Source organism: Ascaphus truei, chromosome 15 (assembly GCF_040206685.1).
Source record: "Ascaphus truei isolate aAscTru1 chromosome 15, aAscTru1.hap1, whole genome shotgun sequence".
Classification (NCBI taxonomy): domain Eukaryota; kingdom Metazoa; phylum Chordata; class Amphibia; order Anura; family Ascaphidae; genus Ascaphus; species Ascaphus truei.
Window position 1 is genome coordinate 4,046,005 of NC_134497.1, and position 26,827 is coordinate 4,072,831.

The 26,827-nt window shown below is 53.6% G+C and overlaps 1 protein-coding gene across 1 annotated transcript; it reads right to left on the bottom strand.

Annotated features, from left to right (window-relative positions):
* Nucleotides 1–11,996: 11,996 nt before the first annotated feature.
* Nucleotides 11,997–25,791, bottom strand: OSER1 (oxidative stress responsive serine rich 1). The gene is made up of 4 exons (XM_075571306.1): nt 25,621–25,791; nt 15,779–15,890; nt 13,807–13,923; nt 11,997–13,640 (listed from the first exon to the last, which is right to left on the bottom strand). The coding sequence occupies exons 2-4, from the start codon at nt 15,856–15,858 to the stop codon at nt 12,962–12,964; spliced, it is 876 nt and encodes a 291-aa protein (XP_075427421.1). The 5' UTR covers nt 15,859–15,890; nt 25,621–25,791; the 3' UTR covers nt 11,997–12,961.
* Nucleotides 25,792–26,827: the final 1,036 nt, after the last annotated feature.

Genomic DNA, 26,827 nt, shown 5'->3' on the forward strand with positions numbered 1-26,827 from the left:
ACGTCGCCATCTTCGCAGACTCTTTCGAAAAAGGTTTGCGCCTCTCTAGCCAGGAACGCGTCGGTCCTGACTGCGACGCAGATCACTTCGGATGGCCGGGACAATCGCGGGATTTCCCAGAGCAGGGAGAGAGCGGGGCTGGGCAGCTTCCTACATCCTGATTGGCTGCATTACCCAGCAGCAGCCAATGAGGGGGTGGGGTTAAGGAGTGGAGGAAACAGCAAGGATCAGAGAGAGGGGTGTGTGTGTATGTGTGCTTCAAGTGCGTCACACCTTTCACCATTGTGTCCAGCATTTTTGGAAAACCGCCCGGAACCCTAATCCCAACCCCAGTAACATGTATTGGCATTCTGCCATTTTACACCTCTAACAATTAGGCCCATATTAGCTTAGCAGTGTTGAATGGGCTGTAAGGTGTCTCCCAGCATGAGCGAGTACCTGGGGGCATAAGGCTGCTAAGTAAATACAGCCCTTAAAGCTGCAGTTCAAGCAATATCCTACATGTGTGTGTTTTACTAAATCAGTTCTGTACTATGAGAAAATACTTGTATAATGTATTCTTATGTAACAAGCATTTTTGTTTCTGTAGCAACCATTTACAAAGTCACATCCCCTTCCTCTTCCTCTTCTGAAACAGGTTGTGGCACACCCCTTTTGCCTCTCTCCAGCAGTGCACCAGTTGTATCTAGTGACTGCCTGGTCACATGATCTTCCCAACAGAAATTTGCATCTTAGGTCCTCTTCTGCAGCACTGACAGTGATTTAAAGAATCCCGAGCCGAATCTTCAGCGATCGATTACAGGAGAACGGATCAATCGGCAACTTAGCTAATTACTTGTCAGTGTGCAGATTGTATTGATGCGCTTATTAAATAGGGCTTGAATTGCAGCTTTAAAGCCTACTTCATATTTGAAAAGATTTGCAATTTTAGGCCTGAAAGTGTTTATTTTTTTGTTTTTATTTTCATATAAAAAGTCCTGAATCCCCCAGTGATGTTCTGCAGTTTATTCCAACGTATTTTTAGCATGTCAACAACCTTTATTTATATAAACGTGAAGTCTCGAGATTGTTCTCTGAGGGTTCAGTCAATCACTTCTCACTCTATTTTGTAAAACACATAACAAAATAATGTTTTATGCCCTTCCAGTTTTGGAAACAGATTTTTATATATATAGTACCCATGGGATTTGTACAGATAAAATGCACCAGCAGCTCTTACTGCTGCGTGATAGAAGCACTTTGCTGGTGGAGTCTGCACTGCATTTCTCTGCAGTACTTTCCTGGGGATGTGATTGAGTTACATGCACTTATTACTTATCACAAACTTTAAGGGGGTCTAAGTATCAAGGGCATTTTGAAGCTAAATTGATGCAAAGAAATGCATTGTCAGCGTCAGTGTATCAATGTATTTATACATGGGTATCAGTTATAGGATGGTGAATAGGTGGTAGGAAGGGGTTACATATAATAAGAACTGTTTTTTCTTGTAAAGCGCTGAGTGTACGCAGCACTGTACATAGAATTTGCAGTCTCTGCCCCATAGAGCTTACATGTTTGGTGCCCGAGGCACAGGGAGGTACGGTGACTTGCCCAAGGTCACAAGGAGCCGGCACCGGGAATTGAACCAGGCGCCCCTGCTTCACTGAGCCGTTGCTTTATGAAACGCACCACGTGGTGTATCACGTGGTATGTTTCTGCGCATCACTTTTCGTTCTCCCTGCAGTTTGATGTGGCTTAAACTTCCCCGCATTCGGCCGGAGACGTTGCGGCACAAGCTTCCTCCAAACTAATATCGACACCAGCGGTGCTTCCATAACGACACTTCTCCGTCACACGTAGACCCATGAACCGATTCCTCTCCCGGAAGACAAATGAAAGCGGCGGTCAGAAATCGCAGATACCGTGTAAGAAGCGGCAGTCGGACCGGTCTTAAAAATAATTCCACCAGATGTCAAACGGGTTGGTGGAAACACCTGCTCCCTTCCACAGTCTCCTGAGCTTTTATCTCCAGGATTCTGCTTGGTCAACTCTTTGTATGACCGAGTTGTGAAAGCTGAGACTGCACAGACTACCTCAACGGTCATGGATATGTGACCATATTGGTTACAGGGCTACAGTCTAATTTGGTGACTGGATTAGTTTGTAGCCCAAAGCTTTACATTCCAGTCTGGCATCCAAGGCAGAGAATTAGTCTGAAGGCAGATGTTCCCCATATAATTGTACTGCATCACAAAGTATGTCAAAAGTGCATACGTCAACAAATGCTGCCACTTTGGACAATTGTTTTAATTATGAAGTACTTAATGAAAACGATTAGACCGTTCTGCAGAATGACCCGCTTGTTGCATGCTCAGTGCTTATTGGCTGTCCCTCCACGGTGGGGGGGCAATGATGTCACTAGCCTGGAATGAAAGATATTTGTTATTCTATAGGGAATTCCAGGGGGATGTTCTTCCACTTGGGTCAAAGGAAGTTTAGGGGAGAGTGAGACCGTGATGGGGGGGGGGGAGGGGTTTCTTGCAAAAGTTAAGAACAAACAGGAGTAGAGGGAATTGTCCTTTTAACCATTTGCTGCCCACGCGTGCCAGAAATGCGTGGCTTACCTTATCCGCCTGCACCATAACCAGCAAAGTGACTTACAGCCTGTGTCGGAAAAGAGGGGAAGAACCTGTACTCGGTAAACAAGCTCACCCAACATTGCCTTGTGTGAGCACTGGAGGTGGGATAAATATATACGGGACACGTGGCAAAACCCCAATAACGGCACATCCTGAACGCCAAAGGAGCATTTGTTACAACAAAAATTAGCACAATATATCTGACCTGTTAAAGCACCATCAAATATTTTATAAATACAATATTTCTACCGCTATATATATATATTTGTATGTATATATATTACAATAATGAACTGTGCTCAACTTACCTAAGGTAGTACAGTGTGAACGGCGACACAGGAGCGACAAAACAAAATAAAGATATTGTGTACAAAGGACAAATAGTATATAGAGAAAAAAAACACAGAGCTATAGAAGTGGAACAAAGTCCAGATAGGAGCGAGACCGGGTCCAGATAATGTCTAACGATAAACAACGTCCGAAAGCAACCAAATGTTCAAAGGAATGCAAAAAGTTCTTAAAATGTCAGGTGCTGTGCGGGGGGATCCTCGTGCTGTGCGGGGGATCCTCGTGCTGTGCGGGGGATCCTCGTGTTGTGCGGGGGATCCTCGTGCTGTGCAGGCGGGGGATCCTCGTGCTGTGTGTGGGGGATCCTCGTGCTGTGCGGGGGATCCTCGTGCTGTGCGGGGGATCCTCGTGCTGTGCGGGGGATCCTCGTGCTGTGCGGGGGATCCACGTGCTGTGCGGGGGATCCTCGTGCTGTGCGGGGGATCCTCGTGCTGTGCGGGGGATACTCGTGCTGTGCGGGGGATCCTCGTGCTGTGCAGGCGGGGGATCCTCGTGCTGTGCGGGGGATCCTCGTGCTGTGTGGGGGACCCTCGTGCTGTGCGGGGGATCCTCGAGCTGTGCGGGGGATCCTCGTGCTGTGCGGGGGATCCTCGTGCTGTGCGAGGGATCCTCGAGCTGTGCGGGGATCCTCGTGCTGTGCGGGGGATCCTCGTGCTGTGCAGGGGATCCTCATGCTGTGCGGGGGATGCTCGTGCTGTGCAGGCGGGGGATCCTCGTGCTGTGCGGGGGATCCTCGTGCTGTGCGGGGGATCCTCGTGCTGTGTGGGGGATCCTCGTGCTGTGCGGGGGATGCTCGTGCTGTGCGGGGGATGCTCGTGCTGTGCGGGGGATCCTCGTGCTGTGCGGGGGATCCTCGTGCTGTGCGGGGGATCATCGTGCTGTGCGGGGGATCCTCGTGCTGTGCGAGGGATCCTCGTGCTGTGCGGGGGATCCTCGTGCTGTGCGGGGGATCCTCGTGCTGTGCGGGGGATCCTCGTGCTGTGCGAGGGATCCTCGTGCTGTGCGGGGGATCCTCGTGCTGTGCGGGGGATCCTCGTGCTGTGCGGGGGATCCTCGTGCTGTGCGAGGGATCCTCGTGCTGTGCGGGGGATCCTCGTGTTGTGCGGGGGATCCCCGTGCTGTGCGGGGGATCCTCGTGCTGTGCGGGGGATCCCCGTGCTGTGCGGGGGATCCTCGTGCTGTGCGGGGGATCCTCGTGCTGTGCGAGGGATCCTCGTGCTGTGCAGGCGGGGGATCCTCGTGCTGTGCGGGGGATCCTCGAGCTGTGCGGGGGATCCTCGTGCTGTGCGGGGGATCCTCGAGCTGTGCGGGGGATCCTCGTGCTGTGCAGGGGATCCTCGTGCTGTGCGGGGGATCCTCGAGCTGTGCGGGGGATCCTCGTGCTGTGCGGGGGATCCTCGTGCTGTGCGGGGGATCCTCGTGCTGTACGGGGGATCCTCGTGCTGTGCGGGGGATCCTCGTGCTGTGCGGGGGATGCTCGTGCTGTGCGGGGGATCCTCGTGCTGTGCGGGGGATCCTCGTGCTGTGCGGGGGATCATCGTGCTGTGTGGGGGATCCTCGTGCTGTGCGAGGGATCCTTGTGCTGTGAGGGGGATCCTCGTGCTGTGCGGGGGATCCTCGTGCTGTGCGGGGGATCCTCGTGCTGTGCGAGGGATCCTCGTGCTGTGCGGGGGATCCTCGTGCTGTGCGGGGGATCCTCGTGCTGTGCGAGGGATCCTCGTGCTGTGCGAGGGATCCTCGTGCTGTGCGGGGGATCCTCGTGTTGTGCGGGGGATCCTCGTGCTGTGCAGGGGATCCTCGTGCTGTGCGGGGGATCCTCGTGCTGTGCAGGCGGGGGATCCTCGTGCTGTGCGGGGGATCCTCATGCTGTGTGGGGGATCCTCGTGCTGTGCGGGGGATCCTCGAGCTGTGCGGGGGATCCTCGTGCTGTGCGGGGGATCCTCGTGCTGTGCGGGGGATCCTCGAGCTGTGCGGGGGATCCTCGTGCTGTGCGGGGGATCCTCGTGCTGTGCGGGGGATCCTCGTGCTGTGCGGGGGATCCTCGTGCTGTGCGGGGCATGCTCGTGCTGTGTAGGCGGGGGATCCTCGTGCTGTGCGGGGGATCCTCGTGCTGTGCGGGGGATCCTCGTGCTGTGCGGGGGATCCTCGTGCTGTGCGAGGGACCCTCGTGCTGTGTGGGGGATCCTCGTGCTGTGCGGGGGATCATCGTGCTGTGCGGGGGATCCTCGTGCTGTGCGAGGGATCCTTGTGCTGTGAGGGGGATCCTCGTGCTGTGCGGGGGATCCTCGTGCTGTGCGGGGGATCCTCGTGCTGTGCGGGGGATCCTCGTGCTGTGCGGGGGATCCTCGTGCTGTGCGAGGGATCCTCGTGCTCTGCGGGGGATCCTCGTGTTGTGCGGGGGATCCTCGTGCTGTGTGGGGGATCCTCGTGCTGTGCGGGGGATCCTCGTGCTGTGCGAGGGATCCTCGTGCTCTGCGGGGGATCCTCGTGTTGTGCGGGGGATCCTCGTGCTGTGCGGGGGATCCTCGTGCTGTGCGGGGGATCCTCGTGCTGTGCGAGGGATCCTCGTGCTGTGCGGGGGATCCTCGTGCTGTGCGGGGGATCCTCGTGCTGTGCGGGGGATCCTCGTGCTGTGCGAGGGATCCTCGTGTTGTGCGGGGGATCCTCGTGCTGTGCGGGGGATCCTCGCGCTGTGTGGGGGATCCCTGTGCTGTGCGGGGGATCCTCGTGCTGTGCGGGGGATCCTCGTGCTGTGTGCGGGGGATCCTCGTACTGTGCGGGGGATCCTCGTGCTGTGCGGGGGATCCTCGTGCTGTGCGGGGGATCCTCGTGCTGTGCGGGGGATCCTCGTGCTGTGCGGGGGATGCTCGTGCTGTGTGCGGGGGATCCTCGTCCTGTGCGGGGGATCCTCGTGCTGTGCGGGGGATCCCCGTGCTGTGCGGGGGATCCTCGTGCTGTGCGGGGGATCCTCGTGCTGTGCAGGCGGGGGATCCTCGTACTGTGCGGGGGATGCTCGTGCTGTGTGCGGGGGATGCTTGTGCTGTGTGCGGGGGATCCTCGTCCTGTGCGGGGGATCCTCGTGCTGTGCGGGGGATGCTCGTGCTGTGTGCGGGGGATCCTCGTCCTGTGCGGGGGATCCTCGTGCTGTGCGGGGGATCCCCGTGCTGTGCGGGGGATCCTCGTGCTGTGCGGGGGATCCTCGTGCTGTGCGGGGGATGCTCGTGCTGTGTGCGGGGGATCCTCGTACTGTGCGGGGGATCCTCGTCCTGTACGGGGGATCCTCGTGCTGAGGGGGGTCCTCGTGCTGTGTGCGGGGGATCCTCGTGCTGTGTGAGGGATCCTCGTGCTGTGCGGGGGATCCTCGTGCTGTGCGGGGGATCCTCGTGCTGTGCGAGGCATCCTCGTGCTGTGCGGGGGATCCTCGTGCTGTGCGGGGGATCATCGTGCTGTGCGGGGGATCCTCGTGCTGTGCGGGGGATCCTCGTGCTGTGCGGGGGATCCCTGTGCTGTGCGGGGGATCCTCGTGCTGTGCGGGGGATCCTCGTGCTGTGCGGGGGATCCTCGTGCTGTGCGGGGGATCCCTGTGCTGTGCGGGGGATCCTCGTGCTGTGTGGGGGATCCTCGTGCTGTGCGGGGGATCCTCGTGCTGTGTGGGGGATCCTCGTGCTGTGCGGGGGATCCTCGTGCTGTGCGGGGGATCCTCGTGCTGTGCGGGGGATCCTCGTGCTGTGCGGGGGATCCTCGTGCTGTGCGGGGGATCCTCGTGCTGTGTGGGGGATCCCCGTGCTGTGCGGGGGATCCCTGTGCTGTCTCTTATGAGGAAACAAGAAGTGGTATGCTGCACACCAAATAAAGGAGATATACATACAATATTACCGGAGCTGCTGGTTCAGCGGGTACCTGTCCTGGTAATCCAGATCTGAGCTAAGGAAAAAGGAATCCAACTCACTACGGATTTGCTGAACAAGAGAATTTATTTCAGCCACACAACGTTTCGACCGTGAAGGTGTTTATCAAGTGACTGGCATGACCTGCTGCCGTCAGGGGGGGAAAGCCGGGGGAAGGGGTCCCGGAGGCTGCGGGGGGCCCGGCCGGTGCAGACAGTTGGACCTGACCTCTGGTCAGGGACCCATCCCCACTCCGTGTCCGGTTGCCGGGCCCCAGATTTCCTCCCCCGCTGCAGCAGGCGCCTCTCTCCGCTGTTGTTGCGGAGTCTTGAGAACCCCTGAATTAGAAAGGAATTCATGTCCAAACGGGTTTCCAGTCTAGCACACACACACACACACACACACACACACACACACACACACACACACACACACACACACACACACACACACACACACACACACACACACACACACACACCACACACACACACACACACACACACACACACACACGCCGCGTGAGCGGTTTGCCCATCACCCAATGAGGGCGGGATCACGCAGGCCGCGATGAAACACATTGATGCAATGTGTGGCCAGCGTGAGCAAGCGCCTGCGCATGCGTGGAGCTTACCCGTTTTGCGAGACAACCACATTTGATTTGGCTACTCGCTGATGCGTCACGTGAGCGGTTCACAGCTCCGTGACGTAAAGGCCACGCCCCCCCGACACGCCCCCTCAAGCGCGTAACTGGCTGGCCATGAAATGCCCAGTGCCTGTTACGGCGCTCGAGTGCTCTCCCACCCTGGCCGCAGCCTTAACTCCATAGGGGGTACCGGTAGCACCCCCGACTGGTGTGTGAGGGGCTAGCAAAATGGCGGCTTCAACATCCCCATGGTTCAATAGGATGTCGTGACGTCATCCCCGCGTGCCCAGTACCTTTTAAACCTGCGGAACTGCTACCGGCACCCCCTATGGAGGTAGGTATCTCGGGAGCAGGGGGTCCCACTGGCTGAAATGAACGTGATTCCGCTCCAGAGACCCCCGGCTTCATCCCCACCCCCCCCAGGTTCTGCTGCTTTAAGCTGTGACTACCCAAAAAGGCGAATACTCCAGTTCTCTGGAAGCTGTTCAGTATCTCCAAGGCGTCATTAATCATTAATGTTTATTGCTGGCGATCGCTTTGATTCTCTCCTGAACTACAACAAAGTGCCATTCTTATTCTCTCCCCCCAATCCCCTCCTCTGTCGCCCCCTCCTCCCCTTCTCTCCCCCATATCATGATTAAAGATACTGGGGGGAAAGGTGTCCACGAGACTTCTCCAACATCCTGTTTATACATTTGTAACAGTGACACTTTCTCGCCGCTTGTGAAAACACCTTGAAGTACAAAATCCTTATTTGCACAGACAGAAACCAGACTGACGGCACCCCCCCCCCCCTACTTCCAGACTGACGGCACTCCCCCCCCCCCCCACCACTTCCAGACTGACGGCACCCCCCCCCCCTACTTCCAGACTGACGGCACTCCTCCCCCCCCCCCCCCCACCACTTCCAGACTGACGGCACTCCTCCCCCCCACTTCCAGACTGACGGCACTCCCCCCCCCACTTCCAGACTGACGGCACCTCCCCCCCCCACTTCCAGACTAACGGCACCTCCCCCCCCCACTTCCAGACTGACGGCACTCCCCCCCCCACTTCCAGACTGACGGCACCCCCCCCCCCCACTTCCAGACTGACGGCACTCCTCCCCCCCACTTCCAGACTGACGGCACTCCCCCCCCCACTTCCAGACTGACGGCACTCCCCCCCCCACTTCCAGACTGACGGCACTCCCCCCCCCACTTCCAGACTGACGGCACTCCCCCCCCCACTTCCAGACTGACGGCACTCCCCCCCCCACTTCCAGACTGACGGCACTCCCCCCCCCACTTCCAGACTGACGGCACTCCCCCCCCCCACTTCCAGACTGACGGCACTCCCCCCCCCCACTTCCAGACTGACGGCACTCCTCCCCCCCACTTCCAGACTGACGGCACTCCCCCCCCCACTTCCAGACTGACGGCACTCCTCCCCCCCACTTCCAGACTGACGGCACCTCCCCCCCCCACTTCCAGACTGACGGCACTCCTCCCCCCCCCCCCCACCACTTCCAGACTGACGGCACTCCTCCCCCCCACTTCCAGACTGACGGCACTCCTCCCCCCCCACTTCCAGACTGACGGCACCTCCCCCCCCCACTTCCAGACTGACGGCACTCCCCCCCCCACTTCCAGACTGACGGCACCTCCCCCCCCCACTTCCAGACTGACGGCACTCCCCCCCCCACTTCCAGACTAACGGCACCTCCCCCCCCCACTTCCAGACTGACGGCACTCCCCCCCCCACTTCCAGACTGACGGCACCTCCCCCCCCCACTTCCAGACTGACGGCACTCCTCCCCCCCACTTCCAGACTGACGGCACTCCCCCCCCCACTTCCAGACTGACGGCACTCCCCCCCCCCACTTCCAGACTGACGGCACCTCCCCCCCCCACTTCCAGACTGACGGCACCTCCCCCCCCCACTTCCAGACTGACGGCACTCCTCCCCCCACTTCCAGACTGACGGCACTCCTCCCCCCCACTTCCAGACTGACGGCACTCCCCCCCCCCACTTCCAGACTGACGGCACTCCTCCCCCCCACTTCCAGACTGACGGCACTCCCCCCCCCCACTTCCAGACTGACGGCACTCCTCCCCCCCACTTCCAGACTGACGGCACCTCCCCCCCCCACTTCCAGACTGACGGCACTCCCCCCCCCCACTTCCAGACTGACGGCACCTCCCCCCCCCACTTCCAGACTGACGGCACTCCCCCCCCCACTTCCAGACTGACGGCACCTCCCCCCCCCACTTCCAGACTGACGGCACCTCCCCCCCCCACTTCCAGACTGACGGCACTCCTCCCCCCCACTTCCAGACTGACGGCACTCCCCCCCCCCACTTCCAGACTGACGGCACTCCCCCCCCCCACTTCCAGACTGACGGCACTCCTCCCCCCCACTTCCAGACTGACGGCACTCCTCCCCCCCACTTCCAGACTGACGGCACCTCCCCCCCCCACTTCCAGACTGACGGCACTCCCCCCCCCCACTTCCAGACTGACGGCACCTCCCCCCCCCACTTCCAGACTGACGGCACCTCCCCCCCCCACTTCCAGACTGACGGCACTCCCCCCCCCCACTTCCAGACTGACGGCACCTCCCCCCCCCACTTCCAGACTGACGGCACTCCCCCCCCACTTCCAGACTGACGGCACTCCTCCCCCCCACTTCCAGACTGACGGCACTCCCCCCCCCCCCCACTTCCAGACTGACGGCACTCCCCCCCCCACTTCCAGACTGACGGCACTCCCCCTCCCACTTCCAGACTGACGGCACTTCCCCCCCCCCCCACTTCCAGACTGACGGCACTTCTCCCCCCCAACCCCAACCAGACTGACGGCACCTCCCCCCCACTTCCAGACTGACAGCAGTGTGTTCCAAGCTCTCTCCCCCCCCCCCCTCCCCTTCTCTGCATTACTCATGGAACAAGCTGATTCAGCTCAGATGCATCACAGGCCATACAGTAAACGTGTAATATAGTTCAGGGCTGGCCAACTTCAGTCCTCAAGGGCCCCCCCCAGGTCTTCAAGATATCCCTGCTTCAGCACAGGTGGCTCAATCAGTCCCTGCTTCTGCACAGGTGCCTCAATATATAGAGTAGGGTTGGTCAAATCCAGTCCTCAAGGGCCACCAGCTCAGGTTCGACTGAGCCTCTTGATTGAACCACCTGTGCTGAAGCAGGGATATCCGGAAAAGTTTGGTGGGGGAGGAGTGGCACTTGAGGACTGCAGTGGAGCAGTAATAGTGTCTTTTTAGACAGATGTGGGAGGGGCAGGCACGCGTGGCAGAATATAATGTTATCTACATAATTATGTAAACTAGCTGGAAATGTAACAGTCTCATATGCAATCTATTTTTTTTTTTTTTTTAACTCTATATAACGCAGAGGAACATGTGAAATGTTAGGCGTAGTAATCATTGTTTTCCCTAATGAAGAGATTTCGGTCACTGTAGCTACCCCTGCTGCTGCTGCATCTCACACTCAACATGACGATTTGTGCGGCACCAGCGCGGCGACCCCCAGAATCAGCGCCGTGCGACCTGTGTTATTAGGTGCACACATTTTATTTCAGGTTTTAATTTGCGCATTCGTTTAAAGATTTTACAAAATGTACAATAGTATTTTAGAGCATTTTATTAATACGTTTTTTGTTTAAGTAAAAAAAAAAATACAATGCTATTTTATTCCGTACAGGATCGAATGGTCGACATTCTTATATTAATTTTTTTAAATGGCAAAATGGTATTAGTGTACCGTAAAAAGCACAATGTGATGCACGAATAACCCCTTTTATAATTGCCCTACATCTCAGTAAGGGTTTGTGTTTGTCTTCTAGAGTCAATTAATAAGTATCACAGCTAGAAGGGCATTTAGTATTTTGGGTGTTATTAATGTTTAGTAAAGCAGGCAAATTACATACATTTGTGAAACAGAGCAGCGTTAAGTGTTTCCTAATGTATTGGCCTAGGAACACTAGACGTGTTATTTTAATACATCCATTTTGCTCCACGCCAGCTTTAAGCTTTGAATGAGCCTCTGATTGAGCCACTTGTGCTGAAGCAGGGATATCCTGAATACCTGACATGATTGGGGGAGGGGGGGCTTGAGCCCCCTTGTACTAATATAAATGGAAATATAATTGCATCAAAAAGCTACCATAGGAGAGGACCCTTACTACACATTCGCTGCATTTTGTGATTTACAGATTTGTGTTCTCAGCACGGATTCTCCCCAAAATCAAACGCGGCCTTCGCGTGAGGTTCGTCACTGCCTCTCCGTTCGAAGGGTTAAATAATAACAATTATTGGGGACTGCTGCTTTAAGAGTATATAGTATTAATAGCAGTAGTAAGCACAAGGAAAGCAAACTGGTGAACGTAAACATGTTTTAATGCAGGCGCGCACACTTATTCAGCACCATTTTGATCCCCCAAGGTTAGTCTTTCATATCGTGGACGGAGGAAGAAAACTCACTTTATTACTAAATGTAAGCACTGTTAATTTACTGAATGTTTATTTGGCCAACATTACAATCAAATGTGTGAGTTTAGCGATCCAGAACATTTTCCATATCCTGGCTGCAAAAAAAAAACAAGTCTTCCAATAAAGTTACAGCAACAAGGAAAATATTCTTCTCCTGCCATTTTCCAACTGAACGTCCCCGAGTCCAGTTATCCTATTCTTGTAACACGATGTTTATCTAACATGACGCAACACTGCAAGAATATGGGTCTTTTCCTGTTAAACTAGCTTATTATAGCAGATTCACAATACTGCATGGAAATTCTTCCATCTCTGGGGAAACTGTTGGTCAACAAATACTCTCCCACCCCCCCACACCCCCCGCCCCTTCATCATCTATTTTGAGCGTTTTGAATACTACTGCAGATTTATAAACCTAAAATAAACGCTCTCATCGTGGCGCATGCCATAGCAAAAGATCGCTCGTTACTAGTCCACTACAAACCACCCCTACATGAAAAGTGAGTAACAACTGGCTGCATGCAACCTCCGTTACCAGCTACAAGCGACATACAGGTGGAAATGTCTTCATCTGACACACTGACCCAACACATCCAAAGACCTGGGAACAAAGCACAGAGTTAACAGCGAAGATCTGGATACAATCATGTTCCATATTTAAAGTTTAAGATATACCGTCTTTGTCCCTTGCCTTTGGAACAGTATATAAAGAGCGGAGCGCTTATGGCCTTGCAACTCCTTATGGCGCTATATGGTTCCGTCAAAGGTAAATCGGAGACGAATGCTGGTAGTTATGTTAGAAAATGAGAGGTTACTCGCTGTTAATATAAACATGTGGGAAACGCAGAGACCGGCTTTATTAAACACACAATGGTGACAAGGGTAGAATGTGGCGTTGGGACCGGAGACCCCCGTCTGCAACTACATGCGGTTTTATTTCATCCACGCCTATCTGTCCAAGTGAAATGTATGACAGCCATCAGGTGTACATCATTTCTGCCATGTGGGACATTTTCTTAGGAATATACAGGTAATATTCCATGTATCCCGCGAGGTCTTCAATAGTTACGTCATCTACTGACGCTCTTGCTTGTTCTGAGCAAGAGCGAGGGGATCCAGAGGTGCTGTTACCAGAGGTCTGAGTTCTACTTTGCAAAGACTGAGAGTAGTCCTCCTTCACCGTCTTCTCACACTCGGTTAGCGTGTCCCGCAAGCCAGAAAAGGAGTACACTTCCATGTCTTGCCAGGGCTTGCACTCACATTCCTTGCCTTTGCATGTACATTTTGCAGCAGCAGTCCCATGGAGCTTGGACACGGACTGGAAATCTGAGGGGTGGCTAGCCTTCAGATTTGCTCCAGGGACCAAGGAATTGTGACGAGTCTCTTTTAGGTTCGGTGAAGTGGTCACTGAAGCAGAAGCTCCGGAAGGCTCAAGACAAAATCTTCTGTACCCACCGACATCAAGAATTGCACTAGATGGATTACTTTCAACTGAACTGCCATCCAGAGAATCACATAGGCCTTTGTGCTTTAGTTGAGAGCTGGAGGAAGACGTCTTTGTGCTACAATGTGTAAACTTAGGAGGATGAAGGACGGGGGATTTGGAGCGTCTTCGCCGTGGGGTTCTGGCTGCTCCTCTTGTCATTTTTCTTGATGTCCTACAGGAGGAGGTGAAACACCATAAATACCTCCCACACACAAATGGTCAAAACAAGCGGCTCTCTAAATCAGGTGTGTATATAAATACACACATTATGGGCGGTTATAGTTTAATCCCACTTGTGCACATTTAATTACACAATGCGTTCCCTTCTCATTTCTTACCCGTGCCAGTTTTCTTTTAGGGATCCCAAAACTTTAGGTTTGGTTTCTTCTACAGAAGGTCTCGCTGGTGTTCTGGTACCAGAACCATCTGCTGCACAAAGGGAAGAAGCTGTGCAGCTAAAACAAAAAGAAGAAGTTACATGTTTGCATATAGAAACGCGTACTGTACATCAGAGGCAGAAATAGGTCATTTTGCGCCCGGGGCAATATCCCCCAACTACACCCCCCCCCAATTTTACAATCTAAAATATATACACAACGTTTCGTTCCATCTTCCCTTTTGGGTTTGAGCGACTTTGACCACTGCTTAAACAGATAGTTGCTCTTCCTCTTGCCCCCTAATTCCCCCCCCCCCCTGCGAGATTCAGCACCCGATCGCCGCTTCATAGCCATGTCTGATGGTAGCTCTGAGATCGCCGCTCTGTGCGTTGAAGCGAATGCGGCTTCCGGGTCAGATCGCACAGGAACGGCGATCCCGGAGCTTAGAGAATATGCCCCAAAAACTGTGCAATAAAAAAAAACGGAATTCTGCTCCGCCTATCAGGCTGCCCCGCTCACCCGCCCTGGTTCTACCTCTGACACACACACACACACACACACACACACACACACACACACACACACACACACACACACACACACACACACTATTATGTTTGTACAAACAACTAACCACTACCTTAAGTTATGACAAACAGTCACTACAAAAGTAGGATTCTCAGCTGGTGACCACTGAGCCACTGATTGAGCCAAGTGAGCCACCTAAGCTGAAGCAGGGATATCTTGAAAACCGTTAGGGGGTCTTGAGGACTGGAGTTGAGCACCCCTGGTCTTTTTGATGTGGCGTTTGACCGATGGTGGGCGCATCGTTCATTTAAGTAGATTAAGAATAATTACCGGATAACATTCAGGTAACATTCAAATTAAGTTGAGAAATTCAAAACAAAATATATTTCACAAAGAAGTGCCCTTTAGGGGGAACTGAATATTCCTAAAAGGAAGCCAATTGCATTGATAAGTTATTTAGAAAGAGGGGGACAAAATGTTTTTGGCCACTCCATGCGATACCCAATACAACTATAGCTTTATGGTGGTGACAATTTAAATGGGGTATCTCAAATGCTGCTCAAATATGGCGCTAATTTAGTTAGAACAAGCAATCAGACTCATAATGCCCGCAAACCACATGCGCCCACAGACGGAAGCGGATTTTATAATGTATTAATAATCTACTTCTACATCTAAAGAACAGGAGCGAGGCAGATAACCTGCGTCACACACGGAGGCTCTTCTAGGCCTTACTTGGGGACACAGGTACACACAGGTGCACACAGGTGCACACAGGTGCACACAGGTGCACACAGGTGCACACAGGTACACACAGGTACACACAGGTACACACAGGTTTAGATTGAGCAAAGTACTGAATCCTTTCACGGGATAAAACCAAGTATTTTACATTTAGTTTAAGTTCTCGTTTATAGAAGGGGATCATTTTTTAATTGATTTTATTTAAAAAGCGGCCAAACACCCTGCCCTACACCCACCCCGCAGGGGGGACCGGTATCTCTGGAGGTTAAAGGTTCTGGTCGCGTGGGCCAATAGGAAGTTGCACCAGATGATGTCACAGCTTCCTACGGGGACACGGGACATTTAAACGCCGCCATTATGTTAGGCACACAGTACACTCTTCATGCATAGATACCGGCACCCCTTACGGAGGTAAGTATCCCTGTAAGCAGGGGGTCCCCGGAGCTGAAATGAATGGGGTTCAGCTCCGGGGACCCCCTGCTCCAATCCAAAATTAAACAAGTACTGTATGTAGCGCAGGGTGTTTTGCAGATTTAAATGTCACCCAATAAACAAACAAGCGCTGGCGCTAGGTGTCCCTGGTCCTACTCGGGGCGGCACTGGTAACCTGGACACACAGCGCACTGGAAAAGAACGAGGACACAAGCCGAGCAGCTCATACCCTTCGGCGTCGACGCGCAGCTTTTTGAAAGCCGTTTGGAGATTCTCGTCTTCCCCATCTTTGGCTTCCGATTCCATCATTGGGTTGTGAAATCAGCAATAGCATAAAAACACTAAAATAGAAGGGAAAAAAAAACCAGTGAGAGCTCAATGACTGCATTTCTACCCGTTCCCATTTCAGGACAGAAATCGGGGTTACTGGCAGCTGGAAGAGGCGATTAAATACATACGTGCATAAAGGATAAAAAGTGGAATTACCGTCAAATACTACACCCCTTTTGAAATGTTGTCAACTCTATGGGAGGCTTACCAAGACCAAGAGACCTTGCTACCAAGGCTGGTAAGACACAAGTCTAATTTCTCATTGAAATAGGCCAAGTGTGCCCAGATTCATTGGTAAGTAGCCTGGCTCTTGCTTCTCCTGGACTCGCACTGCTGTAAACAACCTTGGAGGCGGAGAATGGACAGGTATGTGCGGTCCCAGAAGCAGCAGACGCCTCCAGCAGTACCACTGAATTTCTATTCTCTTCAGACATCTCATTTGTTAAATGATATCACAAATTAAAATATGGTTCCCTCCCAACTCAATCATTTATTTGCTTTTGTTTAACTCCTCTCAAATAAGCAGTAGGTTTGTAACATTTTGCGGGAGCCATTTTTATTTAAAGTGTTACCGGGCGCGCAAGTCCTTTCCTTCCTGTTCCAGAACGCACGCGGCACACGGAAAATAACGGAGGACGCTTTTAAAGCCCGCTTCTCACCAGGCGTGTGCCCATTTATCTTCTCAAAGAGCTCATTCAACCCAACGCAGACCCACATTGATGCTCCAGCACAGGAGTGCTCAACTCCAGTCCTCAAGCTCCCCAAACAGGTCAGCTTTTCAGGATAGTCCAGCTTCCAGTCCAGGGGACATCCTGAACACCTGACCTGTTGGGGGGGGGGGGGGAGGCTTGAGGACTGGAGTTGAGCACCCCATCTAAAGCATATTTAACATGTGTGTCCTGTACCAACCAGCCATTTATCCGCCCCATCCTGAGCACTCCCCACACCCTTATACAAAGTTGGCGAATACATACACACATGTATACATATATTTATACATGTTACCTTATTAATTAAAATGACACCAAAACCGTTATTCCTTCCAACATTACCACCTTTCCCATCAGTGTCGGATTCCCAAATAACCCCAATTCCCAAATAATATTACGGATATTAATTTCCTGGGCTTAAAACCCCACCTCCCGGGGGCTAGGGGAGAATTGGGGTGACAAGTAGTGCTGTGAAAACCGTGACTGCAGATAGAACTGTCAATCAACACACTAACTCCTGGAGTGGTGCCATGCAAGGCATTATGGGACACGACTTCGGGAAACAAAGTGGTGATAAAAAGCTCGGCCTCGGATGTGGTCTTTTTGCAGCCGCAGTCTTCCCGGGCCGAAGCCCCCACAGTGGACAAGGGGTCACCGGGAGAGGATAGTGACATCTGGAGCCCGGCCCACTTCGGCCATACACAGTATTGCTGTGTATTGCAGCATGATCATTATCTGTATAGAAGGCCTGAGGTGCTTACCAAACCGCAACACCTTGGGCACACAAACACTACAATTACTCACACTGTCAATTAGCAGCAGACCACGGGTTTCATACAAACGCTTGGCATGAATTCCCGTGACTCGGGCAGACGGTTAAAGATCACTTTTTTGCTCCAATTGACATTTTCGTGCGACACAAACACCTTCATCAGGACCAGCCGAAAAAATGTAAACACCCACAGACCCCCCCACCACATGTGAAAGAATTGTATCCTTCACCAAGACGGAGAGAAAACCCTGTTATCACATACAGTAACTACATACATTTCCCCGGTTGTATTGTATTGTATGTCTTTATTTATATAGCGCCATTAATGTACAGAGCGCTTATTATGACTGTATAAACAAATACAACATAAGTTGATTAATAATATTAAAAATGACAAGGCAGAGGCGTTCCCTAAAATGAAAGCCACCGATTTGAATGTGATAAGTATCATGCGGCAAGCACTAATATGATCATTTGTGATACCAGCGCCAACAGATGAAATATTTATTTTTGCAAAGTGACTTGGTAACATACCTTTAAAGAAAATAGTAGCACGTGACAATTATAACTCGCATGCTGGCATCGCGTGTCATTGCAAAGTCATATGATACTATGACACTGCGTTAGACAATGACAGTCGTGCTTGATGAAATCACATTTCTAAATAGTTCATATCTGCCACGTTAAAAGCCAGGCATGATTTTGCTTTCAGGAAACCGGTGACTGACTCACTGCCGGTCACTAATGAAGACGTGCTTCATTAATAACTGGGCAGGAAACGGCTTCATGTCTACGTTAGGTCATCAATAGCTGACTGGTCGGCTATATGACCATGCGAATTTGCAAATTCATATCACACTTGAACGACCGACTCATTATATATTCAAACTGAACTTGAGCCAGAGAATCAGGGCTTGTGGATAAGGAGGATTAAGGCAGACTTTAGGCACAGTGTACGTTTAAAAAGTTCTTTTTCAAAACCTACCCCCTTTTCTTAAAAAAAACAAAACAAAAAAAAAAAGGAGCGGACAGTGAATTAGTAAATAGAATTAATTAGTACTGGTATTACCACCGTGTCTTTACACACAGGCCAATCCACATTAATCCCTCAAACAAAAAATACTGTGGTACCCCAATGGTTATTAATTGAGCCACCCTGGGTAAGGGAGAAGCTGGCAGCCAGTTCCAGTTTTACAATAAGCCTTATGAGGCCTGGCGACACAGTGGCGTTTGTTAATGTTTGGACTACAGCGTTGGGGAAATGCACGAACGCCTCCCTGAGAGCCGCCCAAGCGCACGCATTTGTGGGCTTGGTTAGAAATGGTTCAACCAAGTGCTCCACATGGATTTGCGGCCACCCAGAAAATAGAGCCACGAGGCTCCGGGATTTTCTGCTCCAGACCACGGTCCAGCCAAAGGAGCTTTACATTTTGGAAGCACTACGCATACCGGCTACTGTGCAGTCTCCGGCTGACCGGGCCTTTGTCCTCTGTTTGCTGGCAGGCGTGGTGATGGTTATGTTTTCTCTCTAAAGGTGCGTTCAGTTTGTGATGTCATAAGGATTTTTTTTTTAAATCAAATACATAAAACCAGCTAATAAAATACAATGCTGATCGATGCACATCAAAGGGATCCAAACATTACCGACCATGTAACTTCTATTAAATAAATAACCGTACAGCGCGCGCCCGACATACTACAAGCCGGAAATAACCGCACAGCGCGCGCCCGGCGTACCACAACCCGGAAATAACCGCACAGCACGCGCCCGGCGTACCACAACCCGGAAATAACCGTACAGCACGCGCCCGGCATACCACAACCCGGATATAACCGCACAGCGCGCGCCCGGCATACCACAACCCGGAAAAAACCGCACAGCGCGCGCCCGGAGTACCACAACCCGGAAATAACCGCACAGCACGCGCCCGGCATACCACAACCCGGAAATAACCGCACAGCGCGCGCCCGGCGTACCACAACCCGGAAATAACCGCACAGCGCGCGCCCGGCATACCACAACCCGGAAAAAAACGCACAGCGCGTGCCCGACGTACCACAACCCGGAAATAACCGCACAGCGCGCGCCCGGCATACCACAACCCGGAAATAACCGCACAGCGCGCGCCCGGCGTACCACAACCCGGAAATAACCGCACAGCGCGCGCCCGGCATACCACAACCCGGAAATAACCGCACAGCGCGCGCCCGGCGTACCACAACCCAGAAATAACCGCACAGCGCGCGCCCGGCGTACCACAACCCGGAAATAACCGCACAGCGCGCGCCCGGCGTACCACAACCCGGAAATAACCGCACAGCGCACGCCCGGCATACCACAACCCGGAAATAACCGCACAGCACGCGCCCGGCGTACCACAACCCGGAAATAACCGCACAGCGCGCGCCCGGCATACCACAACCCGGAAAAAACCGCACAGCACGCGCCCGGCGTACTACAACCCGGAAAAAAACGCACAGCGCGCGCCCGGCGTACTACAACCCGGAAATAACCGTACAGCGCGCGCCCGGCGTACTACAACCCGGAAATAACCGCACAGCGCGCGCCCGGCGTACTACAACCCGGAAATAACCGCACAGCGCGCGCCCGGCATAACACAACCCGGAAAAAACCGCACAGCGCGTGCCCGACGTACCACAACCCGGAAATAACCGTACAGCGCGTGCCCGGCGTACCACAACCCGGAAATAACCGCACAGCGCGCGCCAGGCATACCACAACCCGGAAATAACCGCACAGCGCGCGCCCGGCGTACCACAACCCGGAAATAACCGCACAGCGCGCGCCCGGCGTACTACAACCCGGAAATAACCGCACAGCACGTGCCCGGCGTACCACAACCCGGAAATAACCGCACAGCGCGCGCCCGGCGTACTACAACCCGGAAATAACCGCACAGCGCGTGCCCGGCATACCACAACCCGGAAATAACCGCACAGCGCGTGCCCGGCGTCCCACAACCCGGAAATAACCGCACAGCACGCGCCCGGCATACCACAACCCGGGAATAACCGCACAGCGCGCGCCCGACGTACTACAACCCGGAAATAACCGCACAGCGCGTGCCCGGCGTACCACAACCCGGAAATAACCGCACAGCGCGCGCCCGGCGTACTACAACCCGGAAATAACCGTACAGCGCGCGCCCGGCGTACTACAACCCGGAAATAACCGTACAGCGCGCGCCCGGCGTACTACAACCCGGAAATAACCGCACAGCGCGCGCCCGGCGTACTACAACCCGGGAATAACCGCATAGCGCGCGCCCGGCATAACACAACCCGGAAAAAAACGCACAGCGCGTGCCCGACGTACCACAACCCGGAAATAACCGTACAGCGCGTGCCCGGCGTACCACAACCCGGAAATAACCGCACAGCGCGTGCCCGGCATACCACAACCCGGAAATAACCGCATAGCGCGCGCCCGGCATACCACAACCCGGAAATAACCGCACAGCGCGCCCGGCATACCACAACCCGGAAATAACCGCACAGCGCGCGCCCGGCGTACTACAACCCGGAAATAACCGCACAGCGCGTAGCTGGCGTACCACAACCCGGAAATAACCGCACAGCGCGTGCCCGACGTACCACAACCCGGAAATAACGCACAGCGCGTGCCCGGCGTACTACAACCCGGGAATAACCGCACAGCACGTGCCCGGCGTACCACAACCCGGGAATAACCGCACAGCGCGCGCCCGACGTACCACAACCCGGGAATAACCGCACAGCGCGCGCCCGGCATACCACAACCCGGAAATAACCGCATAGCGCGCGCCCGACGTACCACAACCCGGAAATAACCGCACAGCGCGCGCCCGGCGTACCACAACCCGGAAATAACCGCACAGCACGCGCCCGGCATACCACAACCCGGGAATAACCGCACAGCACGCGCCCGGCGTACTACAACCCGGAAATAACCGCACAGCGTGCGCCCGGCGTACTACAACCCGGAAATAACCGCACAGCGCGCGCCCGGCATACCACAACCCGGAAATAACCGCACAGCGCGCGCCCGGCATACCACAACCCGGAAATAACCGCACAGCGCGCGCCCGGCGTACCACAACACGGAAATAACCGCTCAGCGCGCGCCCGGCGTACTACAACCCGGAAATAACCGCACAGCGCGTAGCTGGCGTACCACAACCCGGAAATAACCGCACAGCGCGTAGCTGGCGTACCACAACCCGGAAATAACCGCACAGCGCGCGCCCGGCATACCACAACCCGGAAATAACCGCACAGCGCGCGCCCGGCGTACTACAACCCGGAAATAACCGCACAGCGCGTAGCTGGCGTACCACAACCCGGAAATAACCGCACAGCGCGTAGCTGGCGTACCACAACCCGGAAATAACCGCACAGCGCGTAGCTGGCGTACCACAACCCGGAAATAACCGCACAGCGCGTAGCTGACGTAGAACACGAAAATAATAACCGTAGGAAAAGTAGTTCGCGCGTAACACTTTTTCCAATATACATCATATAACAGATTTGGTAAGCAGCGCAGAAAACATTAGTTTCCTCCGATATAAACAGAAGCCATATAATACACATCCCGGCGAATGCGCCCATCTGTAGTGCTGAAGCGTGAGAATATGAAGAAAGCGTTCAATCACACGAGAGCGAACAAAGAACCGCTCACCTGTCCGATTACATTCATATTATCACAGCGTTTGCTGCTGAACGTAGGAGCGTCTCCGGTATCGGTCGCACAACACGTTACATAACAGTCACATGGATTCCTGCCACCAGGGAGAAGCTATTTGTGCGAGAGGGTAACACACACGCATTACATCAATCGCTACGCTGAATTCTCAGTGCGCCAGATTCCCGTTTCTAAACCATTTCTTTTCTCGCGGCGCATACGGTCAAATCGTCCGCTAGTTCTAACCGCGATGCGGTTTTCATGCAATAAACATGGTGACAGGTGCTGTGATTGTGTTCTGAAATGCGACACGCGTGGGAATAACTGCAGTATACCTTACTAATGATCTATTTACTTACATCTTAAGGCGGCAATCCCAACCAAAGATTACAAATAGATGAATATAACAAAGTGTATAACAAAAAGCAAAACGTTACTTGTGTCACAAACTTTTTATCCTGTTATCACACGAGATAGTTCATCTTTATAATATACACAACGCTTTTAGTATTTTGCATGTGTTAAGTAAAATACTTTGGAGCCAAATTGTAATTTTCCCTGCGTTTCCTACCTGTCACCCCCCGCGCCTTCCAACCAAAGGATACAAGTCACAAGTTCTGCATATTCTTCCAGTACGGAAAGTACTAATCAGCCGACCACAAAAACACGGCTTTATCATGGCAACCAATTTCTAACATTTCAAGTGCCGGGGCGGCCAACTCCACACTTGAAGCGTCATCAACAGGTCAGGTTCTCAGGATATCCCTGATTCAGCACAGGTGGCTCAATCACTATGATTACTGATTGAGCCAGCTGTGCTGAAGCAGGGATATCCTTGCGGTGGCATTTGAGGAGTGGCGTTGGCCACCTGTGCCTGGCATATCTCTGTGTTTTGGAAACGCTTTAGAAATGTAAGCCGCTAAAATCAGCTAAGATCGGTATTCAATGAAAACCTGATTCTGATGTATAAAGGTATCACCGAATTCAAAAGCCTAGGTGGTGACGGAATGAGAAAAATACTCCCAGTGCCAAATCACGTGTACTCCTAATGATAACGCCACAATGCGCCATACGTGGTGTTCAAATAAAAACAAAAGACTACGCGGTCTTTGGGGGATTCTCTTCTCCGTCCAGAACTTGTACGTGTGCTTCATGTTATACAAGCATAAAACTGCCAAGGTAGTAACAGGAACAGTGCGGCGACTGAACCACTGAATATTATTATTTGTAGCACATCCATATACCGTAGCGCAGCACAATAGGGTTCGAGGACGAAAGACAATAAAACAAAACATTAACATACATTGTTACAGTAGGTAAGGAGCGGCCTGCCCCAAGGAGCTAACAATCTATAAGGAAGGGTACGTGGATATAAAACGTATACACGGACATTCGTTTTTGGGGGGCCTACACTGCAAACGTGTGCAACACCCATATGCTTCGTAACTAAAGAAATACGTACAGCCTCTCGACGCGCAAAGGAGTCCAGCAAGACTTTGGTGGAGCTGCGAAACAACGCTCGGCATGTCCGCTTATCCCATAATGCCAGCTAAACGCCAACGTAGGAGCGATCCGCAGGGGCAGACTTATGTTGGACATTATGGCGGCGGTGGCGAAGAGATGACCAATTTTAAGAAGGAGCCGAGGGAGTATCTGCACTGCATACAAGGGACGGCAAATTAAATAACACAGGCCATAGCTAAGGCAGAGACATAGTAAGGGGTCTTCCATATATGAAGCCCGATTTGGGCATAGACTGTACCAGGGATTCCAAATCTTAGGAGCCCCCTGCAAAATAAAGCGGCCCACACATACTTCCTAAAGGTTCTGTAGTTACAGAATAGACATATGTCCACAAGTCTTCTGCTTTAAATAACACCGGTTCCCTGAGACTGTTTTTTTGGCAAGGAGGGTGTACGTAAACCCTCTAAAATGACGTAAGAGCGGTGGGGTTGTATCAAACATGACAAGCCCCCGAAATAGGAGTGAGGTTTATGTGTTAAAATAAAATTATCACTACCACGTCATAGCCTTCCCTTACATTAGTACGAGGGAAGCACACACCATTTCCCGTCTACGGTGACAATTGGTTATTGCTGTAATTGCTCTAAGCAGGGGGCCCAACTCCGGTCCTGAAGCTCCCCACAACAGGCCAGGTTTTCAGGATATCCCTGCTTCAGCAAAGGTGGCTCAATCAGAGGCTCAGTCAAAGACTGAAGAAGGAACTGATTGAATCACTTGTGCTGAAGCAGGGATATACTAAAAAGCTGCCCTGTTGGGGGGTGAAAGAGTTGACCCCCCCTTACTTAGAGAGAACAGATGAAGGCCTGGTTAGGATACCCAAATCCTCTGCTCGGTTACTAACAGATTTGAATAGCACTTCATGTTTGGGATCCTTATCTAAACCACGGGGAGCGGAGACATGGCACGGGTGCGATTGCCTCTGGTTATCAACCAACCTACGTTTGCGTTCGTAACATCCCGTCTCCCAAGCAAGTTTGCGTAGGTAAAGTCCCCTCCTCTCCCCCTTACCCGTGTCGATGTGATAAGGACCAGGTGGGATGGGGGGGGGGGAAAAACACACTCAATTTACCCAAACACTTCCCAAAAGCAGCCACACAGACATAGCAAGCCTTGCTGTCCTTCAGCGTCAAGGAAGCCAAAAAAGTCAGCGGATACCGAGATAGCGTCGGGGGGGGGGGGGGGCAACGCTTGTGACTGGTCCCGTTCAGAAGCATGGACGCCCCCTCAGCAGTGGCCGACGCAGCGTCGGGGGGGGGGGGGAGCCTCCGCCGACGCTGCGTCAGGGGGGGGGAGCCCCCGCCGACGCTGCGTCAGGGGGGGGGAGCCCCCGCCGACGCTGCGTCAGGGGGGGGAGCCCCCGCCGACGCTGCGTCAGGGGGGGAGCCCCCGCCGACGCTGCGTCAGGGGGGGGAGCCCCCGCCGACGCTGCGTCAGGGGGGGAGCCCCCGCCGACGCTGCGGCGGGGGGAGCCCCCGCCGACGCTGCGTCGGGGGGAGCCCCCGCCGACGCTGCGTAGGGGGGGAGCCCCCGCCGACGCTGCGTCGGGGGGAGCCCCCGCCGACGCTGCGTCGGGGGGAGCCCCCGCCGACGCTGCGTTTGCCACTGCTGAGGGGGCGTCCATGCTTCTGAGCGGGACCAGTCACAAGCGTGCCGTGACCAGTGCTGCACACCTCCTCCTCCCCCCCCCGGGACAGCAAGTCTTGCCGCGTCTGTTTCTTAGCGCGGTTACATTACTTAACAAAAAAAACAAAAACAAACAGCACAGGTAGGGTTACCATCAGCGCAAGGCTGGGGGGGGGGGGGAGTTTCGGGGGGCGCTGGAAACGCGTTGACGAGAGGCTGCGGCTTTCCAATAGCGCCCCCCGAAACTGTCACAGGGCTGGGGGAGACAGCAGCGGCAACGTAACCCCTAGAGAGCAGCAATACCTGGCATGAAACCCCCTCACTTTAACCCCTTGAGTGCCTCGCAGTGCAGGCCCCTCTGACACCTGTGTAACCCCGCTGGGCTGACCTCCTACGCCATTTTAACATCCCCCGTGGGCCCCCTCCCTTACCATGAAGCCTGTCTCCCCCGGGGGGGAGTTGGTGTCTGTGTCCCGGAGGGGGGAGGTCTCCAGCCTCTGGTCTCTGTCCCGTTGTCTCCGCGCCCCACGGTGACTCTGCAACCCTGCGCTCAGTGACGTCACTCGTACACAACCACCGAGACAAGGCGGCCAGAGCGTCCGGCCCGCGGCACGTGACCAGCGTGATGTGACGCGCCGCGGCGTGTCATGCCTCGATGCGAGGTGAAACGCATGGAGGGCGTGCGTGCCATGCCTCGCTGCGACGTGAAACGCATGGACGGTGTGCGTGTCATGCCTTGATGCGACGTGAAACGCATGGAGGGTGTGCGTGCCATGCCTCGATGCGACGTGAAACGCACGGAGGGCGGGTGCGCCATGTTGGGGTTTATGTCAGTAGTTGGGGGGGCGTGTTATAACGAGATTGGAAGTGTGTTATATAAATAGTAAAACGTTATATGTTATATAGCTGAGATTGAGTTATATTAAGAGTGCACAAAATGACCCCATTGTGTTTTTGGGTTTTGCATTAGAGGAAACAGAATGACCAGGCACACGTACAAAGTGTTACTATATTTATACCATTGATTGTATTTGCAAAAAAGTACATTAGATATACAACCCCATAAACAAGCATTCAGTCACAAGATCACCCAGATATGTAGCACCCTTGGGGTATGCTAAAATTATGGTGTCCAGATTTGTCTAGGCAGAAAACGCGGCAAACGTCACGCATGCGCAGCTGGCACTTGGGGACTGCGCATGCGCAAAGAGCATTTGCCGACTGCACACGCGCGAATGGCGTCTCCCGGTTGCTCGTGCGCACGTGCGATCGGAGCTTGCCGGTTGCGCATTTGCACGAGCAGTCGGGAAGTGGCGAGCACGCATTCGCACGAGCAGCCGGGAAGTGCTTAGCGCACATGCGTAATTGTTTGCGCATGTGCAGTCGACGCTCGCCAGAGGACCAAACATGCAAAGTTCTGTGGTTTTACTCCCATTCATTCCCCTCCAGCGCCAGGAGGGCACGTCACTGCATATCGAATAAGGGGTTTAAAGCAGCAGTTAAAGCTGCCGTTTAAAAAAAAAAAAATATATATATATGTAGCCATGCATGTAAAATGGTCTGCAGTTGTCTCCCCTGCTGGCAGTAAACCTGGTAGGTTACAGGGATGCCAGCAGTAATCATGGAGGTTTGCCCTCA